The sequence below is a fragment of the Salvelinus sp. IW2-2015 genome, unplaced genomic scaffold (genome assembly GCF_002910315.2).
Source record: "Salvelinus sp. IW2-2015 unplaced genomic scaffold, ASM291031v2 Un_scaffold1296, whole genome shotgun sequence".
Classification (NCBI taxonomy): Eukaryota; Metazoa; Chordata; class Actinopteri; order Salmoniformes; family Salmonidae; genus Salvelinus; species Salvelinus sp. IW2-2015.
In genome coordinates this window covers 7,467-17,288 of record NW_019942824.1, presented here as the reverse complement: position 1 = coordinate 17,288, position 9,822 = coordinate 7,467, and the positions used below count along the sequence as shown (strand labels likewise).

The 9,822-nt window shown below is 45.5% G+C and overlaps 1 protein-coding gene across 1 annotated transcript in view; it reads right to left on the bottom strand.

Moving 5' to 3' along the window:
- The window catches only part of LOC112070336 (A disintegrin and metalloproteinase with thrombospondin motifs 19-like), a 32,146-nt gene that overhangs the window by 18,020 nt on the left and 4,304 nt on the right, over window positions 1-9,822 (bottom strand). Inside the window, exon 2 of the mRNA XM_024137753.2 lies at window positions 3,245-3,449. Within this exon, the coding sequence (XP_023993521.1) occupies window positions 3,245-3,449 (205 nt within the window). The remainder of the gene's footprint in view (window positions 1-3,244; window positions 3,450-9,822) is intronic.

The following is a 9,822-nucleotide window of genomic DNA, read 5'->3' as shown; positions in this document are numbered from 1 at the left end:
TGTTTATGTATTAGGCGCCCAGGTTTTAGCTTGCGTCTGTGGCAGGTCGTGTATTACACGTGGGTCTGCACACTGGGTGGGAGCATTGGGTTCAGGTTCTTTGTGTACGTATATGCAGTCCTGGTCTGGGAGGGGAAAGGCGGACGTTGTCCTGTGCTATCCTGGCTGTTGATTAGTTTTGGTCTTAGGCGTCTCACAGTACGGACATAATCACGTCAGGATTCTATTAGCCTGAGCCGTTTACATCTGCGTGGTTGGTCTCGCTGCGGGGGAGGGGGGGGGGGCCTCCTGGGCGAGCGAGTGGCGCGCGGTGAAGGGGCGGCGGTTGGCACGGCAGATGAGCAGGGGGGGGCGAGGGCTGTGGAGCATTTCTAATAAGTTTGTGAGCCGGTTTCAGAGATAGAAGGTTGATTAGAGAGATAGGAAGACGGGCTTGGCTTTATGTCTTGGGCCTAAGTGGATACTGGGGAGCCTTAATGCCTGCGCGTCGTTTCATGGTCAAGCTGTAAGTTATGTGTTCTTCTACCCACACCGTTCCACAGGTGCAATAGGATTCAGTAATTGTTTATAGAGTTTAGGATTGTGAGACAAGGGTGGGCTTATTTTGTCGCGGTGAGAGGGGGCAGGTGTTGAGAGAGCGTCTTTTAAGCCTAAATTTATGAAGCTTTTACCTCGCCTGAGTTTGATGAGTGAAGGTGTTGTTTTGTCTGGGGGGGAGGGGGAGGGGGTTAGGCTAAGTTTTTAACCTAAGAGTTTGATGAGTGAAGGTTGTGTTTGTCCGGGGGGGGGGGGGTAGTAAGTTTTTACTAGAGTTTTGATGAGTGAAGGTGTGTTTGTCTGGGGGGGGGGGGGGGGCGTTAGCGTAAGTTTTTACCTAGAGTTTTGATGAGTGAATGTTTGTGTTTGTCGCGGGGGGGGGGGGGGTGGCTAAGTTTTTGTGAGTGTGAGTGAGTGGTGGGTCGGGGGGGGGGTTGCTAGTTTATAGGTGTGAGGAAGGTTGGTTTGTCGGGGGGGGGGGGGTTAGCTAAGTCTTTACCTAGAGTTTGGATGAGTGAAGGTTGTGGTTTGTCGGGGGGGGTTAGCTAAGTCTTTAACCTAGAGTTTGGATGATGAACCCACGTGTGGTTTTGGGTGGTTGTTTTTTGTGTTGTCACTCGGGGGGGGGGGGGGGGGGGGTGCTAAGGTCTTTACTAAGAGTTTTTTTTTGTTACATCTTTGTTTGAATCTAGGCAAGTCAGTTAGAACAAATTCGTTAATCTTTCTGACAAGCCAAGGAACGGGTGGGTTTAACTGCCTTGTTCAGAGGCAGAATGACAGAGCTTGTACCTTGTTCAGCTCGGGTGATTCCGATCTTGGACAACTTTTGGTTATCAAGTCCAACGCTCTAACCACTAGCCTAAACCTGCCCCCAAGTTTTATGAGGGGAGTTCGTGTTGTCACAGGGCTTAGTAAGTCTAAACCTAGAGTAATCCTGTGCCTTTTACCTGGCCGGCGTTGTCTAATGCACGGGGATAATTCGAGCATACGCACAGGGGGGATTACCTGGGTAAACATCGTACAACTCCCGACATACTTAACAAAGCTAGCAAACCATATACGTTATTCATTAGATCTTAGATTAGTGTTTTGCAAACATGGCTGTATGGATAAGATGCGTCATGTTATCGTCCGGCTCTATAATACTGATGTTTCTCATGTTTGTGGATTAGTCTCAATCGGTAAACAATACTCCGGCGCAGGTTTGATAGTCTATCTTAACGGCTTTCTATCGAACCTGCAGTTATCAATAACAGTAAGGGATTTTCCCCCATCGTGACTGGCCTCTTCGAAATACACCAAACCCTCACTCCTTCTATACGCGGCCGAGAAATATTATTGCTAGAGGCCGGACCGGGTGTTTAAGTGTGTGAAGGATAGAGACGTATAAACGACGGGCTCAGATTTGGGAAATGTGATAATCTGAAGCACAGATCTTGAGAGAATCAAAGCTTCCGGATATTGAGACTATCCCCGAGTTCTGGCCAAGGTTACTCCATATATCTCGATATACTGCTGTAGCAGACACTGCGTGTCGGGCACCCTAAGGGGATTAACACTCCTTGCGTCTGGCTGCCAGCAGGCCTGAAGGTGGGAGGAAGGCGAGGGAGCATGAGAATGAGGGAGAGGGAGGAATGGGGGTAAGGGATGCTGGCAGCAAGGCCTGAGCCAGTGATGTGCAGGTGCTATACAGAGAACTCAAAGGAATCTCAGCATCATTGCGTAAGCCCCTCTATGTGAAGTGCCAAGGGAAATATTCTGGGAGCTCTCTAAAACCTCTCTCTACATAAGCTTCTGGGGCTAAACATTGGCATATTAGCTTAAATAGCCCTGTCTATGTGAGTTTGTACTCTGGTGAGACTTTTTAAAAGTGGTCATGTAAAATGTGAATAGACTAAGTGTTTATTAAGTACATTCTGCCCATTCTGAATGAGTTGAATCTTAAACTGAACACTTATAKATACCACTTTATTTTTGCGTTCTTGCTCACTAAAGTTCATAATCATGTTATCTCATTTGCTAGCTGTCGAATTGTCGAGGGTTCCACTACGCCCTCAATTCTCCTCGCTACCAAAGTGAGGCATCTATCTACTCAGTGTCTTTGCTAGCAGACTTTACCCATGAATCTTAGGATTGTTACTTAGCAACATAACTGACTGCAAGCTAGCTATTTTATAACATAGCTGGCTACACAATGGTTTAGAACGTTTTGAATTTGACCAGGTGGCATTGTCTCAATGGCCACTACTGAACACATCAGCTAAGTCTAATTTGGACACTAGTGGTCACTACTGAACACATCAGCTACGTCTAATTTGGACACTAGTGGTCACTACTGAACACATCAGCTATGTCTAATTTGAACACTAGTGGTCACTACTGAACACGTCACCTAAGTCTAATTTGGACACTAGTGGTCACTACTGAACACGTCACCTAAGTCTAATTTGGACACTAGTGGTCACTACTGAACACGTCAGCTAAGCGGTCTCTCGATAAAGGGCTCTGTGGCCCAGTTTTCAAGTTGAGATTCAGCCATAGATTACAGAGGGACACATGGTCACCACTTTGACTTGTGTAAAAGTGAACATGTGTGTAAAATCACACTGAAACACAATATTCATAGAATAAATGCATTTTGAATCCACATTTTCTTTTGATGTAAAATAAATAGAGTAAATAGTGCATCACAACTAAGTGGCCTCACCTCAGACCACACACCAGCCTCCCACACGGTGAGACAGTCCTGGCCCTCGCAGCGCTGTGTGGGGGCCGGCTTGGGGCCGGCACAGTCGCGGTCCTTGGCTTTGACCAGGGTGCCGTTGGCTAGCTGCAAGGTGCAGGCAACCTGTCTGCTCTGAGAGCCTCTACCACAGGTACGAGAGCAAGACGTCCACTCAGTCATCATCCACCTGGAGGGGTAGAGAGCACATTGATACACACATACTGTGTACACACACACACACACACACAGTACACACACACACACACACACACACACACACACACACACACACACACACACACACACACACACACACACACACACAGTACACACACACACACATAACACGCACACACACAATGCAAACAACACACACACACACTCACGCACACACACCACACACACGCACACGACACATGCACAACACACACCACACATATCGCACACATCACCACACACGCGCACACCCACACTAGACGCAAACACGCACAGCACTAGGCGCGCAAACACACAGCCATCACGCAAACACATCTGATGGTATCGCACAGCACGCAAACACACACACACTCACCAAACACCTCCAAGAAAAACCTGACACTGGGCGATGAGTTTAATTGAGAAGACAGAATACTCTTTCTGCCCACTCACGCCAATCTTTGTCACCGTCAGTTCCCTTGGCGACTGGAACAATAGCAGTGATCACCTTGGCGATAGCGGGGGCAGATGAGATACAGTGTTTAGATAGCCGATTGTTGGAGATTAAAGGGTTTCACATCTAAAGAAACGTTTAATTAGTAGCAGGAAGTTTTTCAGTTTCATGCGTCAGTGGGGGCAGTCGTCAACCTGTGTGTGTGTGTGTTGGTAGGAAGAGTGTTTGGGTTGGAGGTGTGTGTGTTGGTTTTGCATGTGTGTTTGTGTGTGTGTGTGTGTGTGTTGGAAGTAGTGAATTAATTTTACAGAGCTGGGTGGTAGTTTAAACTAACTTCAAACCTAGGTCGTTTTTTCAGTAGTTAAATACTGTGTTACCATGTAGCGGTGTAGCTAACTACTGGAACTACACCACTACTGTTTTACCATGTAGCGGTGTAGCTAACTACTGGAATACACACTACTGTTTAACCTAGTAGCGGTGTAGCTAACTACTGGAACTACACACTGCTGTGTTAGCCTATGTAGCGGTTTGTAGCTAACTACTGGAACTACACACTACTGTGTTACCATTGTAAGCGGTTAGCTAACTACTGGAACTACACACTACTGTTTTACCCATGTAGCGGTGTAGCTAACACTTGGAACTATAACACTCTACTGTTTTACCATGTTTTAGCGGTGTAAGCTAACTACTGGAACTACAGCACTACTGGTGTTACGATGTAGCGGTTGTAGCTAACTACTGGAACTACACACTACTGTTTTACCATCGTAGCGGTGTACTAACTACTGGAACTACAACTACTGTTTTTACCATGTAGCGGTGTAAGCTAACTTACTGGAATACACACTACTGTTTTCACCATGTAGCGGTGTAGCTAACTACTGGAACTACACACTACTTGTGTTACCATGTAGCGGTGTAAGCTACTACTGAACTACAACTACTGTTTTACCATGTAGCGGTGTAAACGCTAACTACTGTAACTACACACTACTGTTTTACGCATGTCGGGTGTAGCTTAACTTACTGGGATCTACACAATCTGTGTTACCATGTAGCGGTGTAGCTAACCTACTGGAGACTATACACTACTGTTTTTACCATGTAGCGGTGGTAGCTAACTACTGGAACTACACACTACGTGTTACCATGTAGCGGTGTAGCTAACTACTGGAACTACACACTACTTGTTTACCTGTCGCGGTGTACCTACTACTGGAACTACACACTACTGTTTTCAATGTAGCGGTGTAGCTAACTACTGAACTACACATACTGTTTAACCATGTAGCGGTATAGCTAACTACTGGAACTACACACTACTGTGTTACCATGTAAGCGGTGTAAGCTAACTACTGGGAACAACACTACTGGTTTAACCATGTAGCGGTTTAGCTAACTACTGTAATACCACTACTTGTTTTACATGTAGCGGTGTAAGCTAACTACTGGAACTACACACTACTGTTGTTTACCATGTAGCGGTGTAGCTAACACTGGAATACACACTTACTGTTGTGTTACCATGTAGCGGTGTAGCTAACTACTGGAGACTACACACTACTGTGTTACCATGTAGTGCAGTTTAGTAACTACTGGAACTACACACTACTGGTTTTACCATGTCGCGGTGTAGCTAACTACTGGACTAAACTAACTGTTAACCATGTAGCGGTGTAGCTAACTATTGGACATACACACTACTGTTTTACATGTAGCGGTGTCGCTAACTACTGGAACTACACACTACTGTTTACCATGTAGGCGGTGGTAGCTAACTACTGGAACAACACACTCACCTATGTTACCATGTTAGCGGTGTTAGCTACTACTGAGTCTACACACTAACTGGTTTACCATGTAGCGGTGTAAGCTACTACTGGAACTACACACTACTGTGTTACCATGTAAGCGTGTAAGCTAACTACTGAACTACACACTGCTGTGTTACCATGTAGGCGTGTCGCTAACCTACTGGACTACACACTACTGTTTTACCATGTGCGGTGGTAGCTAACTAACTGGACCTATTTTTGATTTGCAAATAAAATATGGGTGAGTAGGCAATATCTTCCTTTCTTTTCTGCAATCAGACTGCCGTCATTCTCACATGAAATAGTTTTGTGTTTCATGGGCTAAATTAAGCTTTCTATTAAACACTGACCTCCAGAGTGAACTATTTTTCTGAAGTCTGAACTTTTCACATTTTAGATTTAATTAACTATTTTTTCAATTAACTTTATTTAAGTCAACGCTATATTTTTATGTAAGGGAAGCAATTTAGTGGTAGCTTAACTTCTTCCAGTGGTGCAGTGCTTTGTAAGCTTCGTAAACTTCTATTTTCAGAGTAGCTTTCCGCCACACGTGTGGTGGTTGGTGTGTGTGCGTGCGTAATTGGTAGTGTCGTGTGTGTAAGTGTGTGTGTGTGTGTGTGTGTGTGTGGTGTGTGTGTGGTGTGTGTGTGTGTGTGTGTTTTGTGTGTGTGTGTGTAAGTGTGTGTGTAGTGTGTGCGTGTAAATTGTGTGTATGTGTGTTCGTGTGTCGTTGAATGTGTGTGTGTGTTTGTGTGTGTGTGTTTGTGTGTGTGTATGTGTGTGGTGTGTGTGTGTAAGTTGTGTGTGTAAGTGGTGGTGCGTGTAATTGTGTGTATGTGTGTTCGTGTGTGTGATATGGTGTGTGTGTTTGTGTGTGTGTGGTGTGGTGTGATGTATGTGTGTAGTGTGTGATGTGTGGTGTGTGTGTGTGTGTGTGTGTGTGTGTGTGTGTGTGTGTGTTGTGTGTGGGTGTGTGTGTGTTGTGTGGTGTGTGTGTGTGTGTGTGTGGTGTGTGTGTGTGTGTGTTGTGTGTGTGTGTGTGTGTGTGTGTGTGTGTGTTGTGTGTGTGTTTTCGAAGAGAAAAGTAATGATGTGTCATTCTGGTTTGATGTGATCAAAGTAGAAAACAGCCCAGAAACTTATTGACACACTATCAAACAAGAACAGAAATCCTTTTTTTCCCACCATGTATGAAATCAATTCATCCGTTTCAGATGACCCCCGTCTCTCACAACAACACCCTCCGACCCACGACCCTCCGACCCACGACCGTTAGCCAAACTCCTCCTGTAACCAGAAACCACTTGGTGTATGAGCTCTAATCAGAACCATCTCTGGTGTAGAGCCTCTTAATCAGAACCATTCTGGGTGTAGGGCTTAATTCAGAACCATCTCTGTGTAGGGCCTAATAGAACCACCTCTGGTGTAAGGGTCTAATCAGAACCATCTCTGGTGTAGAGCTCTAAATCAGACCATCTCTTGGTGTAGGGTCTAATCAGATCCAATCTCTGTTGTAGGGCTCTAAATCAGAACCACCTCTGGTGTGGGCTCTAATCAGAACCATCTCTGGTGTAGGGCTCTATCAGAACCATCTTCTGGTGTAGAGCTCTAACCAGAACCAATCGTCTGGTGTAGGGCTCTATCAGTCCATTCTGTTGTATGGGCTCTAATCAGAACACCTCTGGTGTAGGGCTCTAACAGAAACCATCTCTGGTGTAGGGCTCTAATCAGAACCATCTCTGTGTAAGCTGCTAATTCAGAACCACCTTGTGTACGAGCTTAATCAGAACCATCTCTGGTGTAGGGCTCTAATCAGAAACAATCTCCTGCGTGTAGGGCTCTAATCAGAAACCCCTTCTGGGTAGAGCTCTAATCATGAACCATCTCTGGTGTAGGCTCTAATCAGAACCATCTCTGGTGTAGGGCTCTAATTAGACCATCTCTGTTGTAGGGCCTCTAATCAGAACCCTCTGGTGTAGGGCTCTAATCAGAACCAATCTCTGGTGTAGGGCTCCTAAATCAAACGCACCTCTGGTGTAAAGCTTAACAGAACCATCACTGGGTTAGGGCTCTAATGCAGAACGCACCTCTGGTGTAGAAGCTCTAACTAAACCATCTCTGGTGTAGGGCTCTAATCAGAACCACCTCTGTGTAGAGCTCTAATCAGAACCATCTCTGGTGTAGGGCTCTAATCAGAAACCACTTCTGGTGTAGGGCTCCAATCAGAACCATCTCTGGTGTAGGGCTTCTAACCAGAACCAATCTCTGGTGTAGGGGCTCTAATCAGAACCATCTCTGGTGTAAGGGCTATAATCAGAACCATCTCTGGTGTAGGGCTTCTAACCAGCAACATCTCTGGTGTAGGCTCTATCAGAACCATCTCTGGTGTAGGGCTCTAATCTACACATACATGACACCCATGTTACAGAAGACAGAATTGAAGACCGTCTCTCCATGTTACAGGAAGACAGAATGAAGACCCGTCCTCTCATGTTACAGAAGACAGAATAGACCGTCTCTCCAGTTACAGAAGACAGAATGAAGACCGTCTCTCCATGTTACAGAAGACAGAATGACGACCGTCTCTCCATGTTACAGAAGACAGAATGACGACGTCTTTCATGTTACAGAGAACAGAATGAAGACCGTCTCTCCATGTTACAGAAGACAGAAATGAAGACCCGTCTCTCCATGTTTACAGACACAGAATGAAGACCGTCTCTCATGTTTACAGAAGACAGAATGAAACGTTCTCTCCAAGTTACAGAAGCACAGAATGAAGACCGTCTCTCCATCTTAGCAGGAAGACAGAATGAGACCGTCTCTCCATGTTACAGAGACAGAATGAAGACCGTCTCTCCATGTTACACGAAGACAGAATGAAGACCGTCTCTCCGTGTTACAGAAGACAGAATGAGAACCGTCCTCTCCATGTTACGAAGACAGAATGAAGAACGTCTCTCCGTGTTACAATGAAGACAGAATGCGGACGTCCTCTCCATGTTCCAGTAAGACAGAATGAAGACCGTCTCTCCGTGTTACAGAAGACAGTTAATGAAGACGTCTCATCCCATGTTACAGAAAGACATGAATGAAGACCGTCTCTCCTGTTTCCAGGAAGACAGAATGAGGATCGTCTCTCCATGTTACCGAAGACCGAATGAAGAACAGTCTCTCCATGGTTACAGAAAGACGAGAACTGAAGACCTCTCGTCCATGTTAAAGAAGACAGAAGGAAGACAGTCTCTCCATGTTTACATGGAAGACAGAATGAAGACCGTCTCTCATGTTTCAGAAGACAGAATGAAGACCGTCTCTCCATGGTTACAGAAGAAGACTAGAAGACCGTCGTCTAAACATGTTACAGAGACAGAATAAGACCGGTCTCTGCATGTTATCAGGAAGACAGAATGAAGACCGCCTCTCCTGTTACAGAAGACAGATGAAGACGCGTCCTCCCATGTTACATGAAAGACAGAATGAAGACGTCTTTTTTTCCCCCCCCCTCAATGGGTTACAGAAGCAGAATGAAGACCGTCTCTCCATGTTACAGAGATAGAATGACGACCGTCTCTTCCATGTTTCAGAGACAGAATGAAGACCGTCTCTCCATGTTAGCAGAAGACAGAATGAAGCCTGTTCTCCATGTTACAGAAGAACAGAATGAAGACGTCTCTCCATGTTACAGAAGACAGAATGGAAGACGCGTCTCTCATGTTACAGAAGAAACAGCATAAGACCGCCTCTCCATGTTACACAGAAGACGAGAAGAAGACGTCTCTCCAGTTACAGAAGACAGATGAGACCGTCTCTCCATGTTACAGAAGACACAGATGAAGAACCGTCTCCCTGTTACAGAAGAAGAATGAAGACGTCTTCTCCATGTTTACGAAGACAAGAATGAAGACCGTTCTCCCATGTTACAGAAGAGCAGAAGACCAGAAGAAGACCGTCTCTCCATGTTAAAGAGGACAGAATGAAGACGTTCTCTCCATGTTTACAGAAGACAGAATAAGACCGTCTCTCCATGTTACACGAAGACCAGAATGAAGACCGTGCTATCCATGTTTACAGCAGACAGAATGAAGACC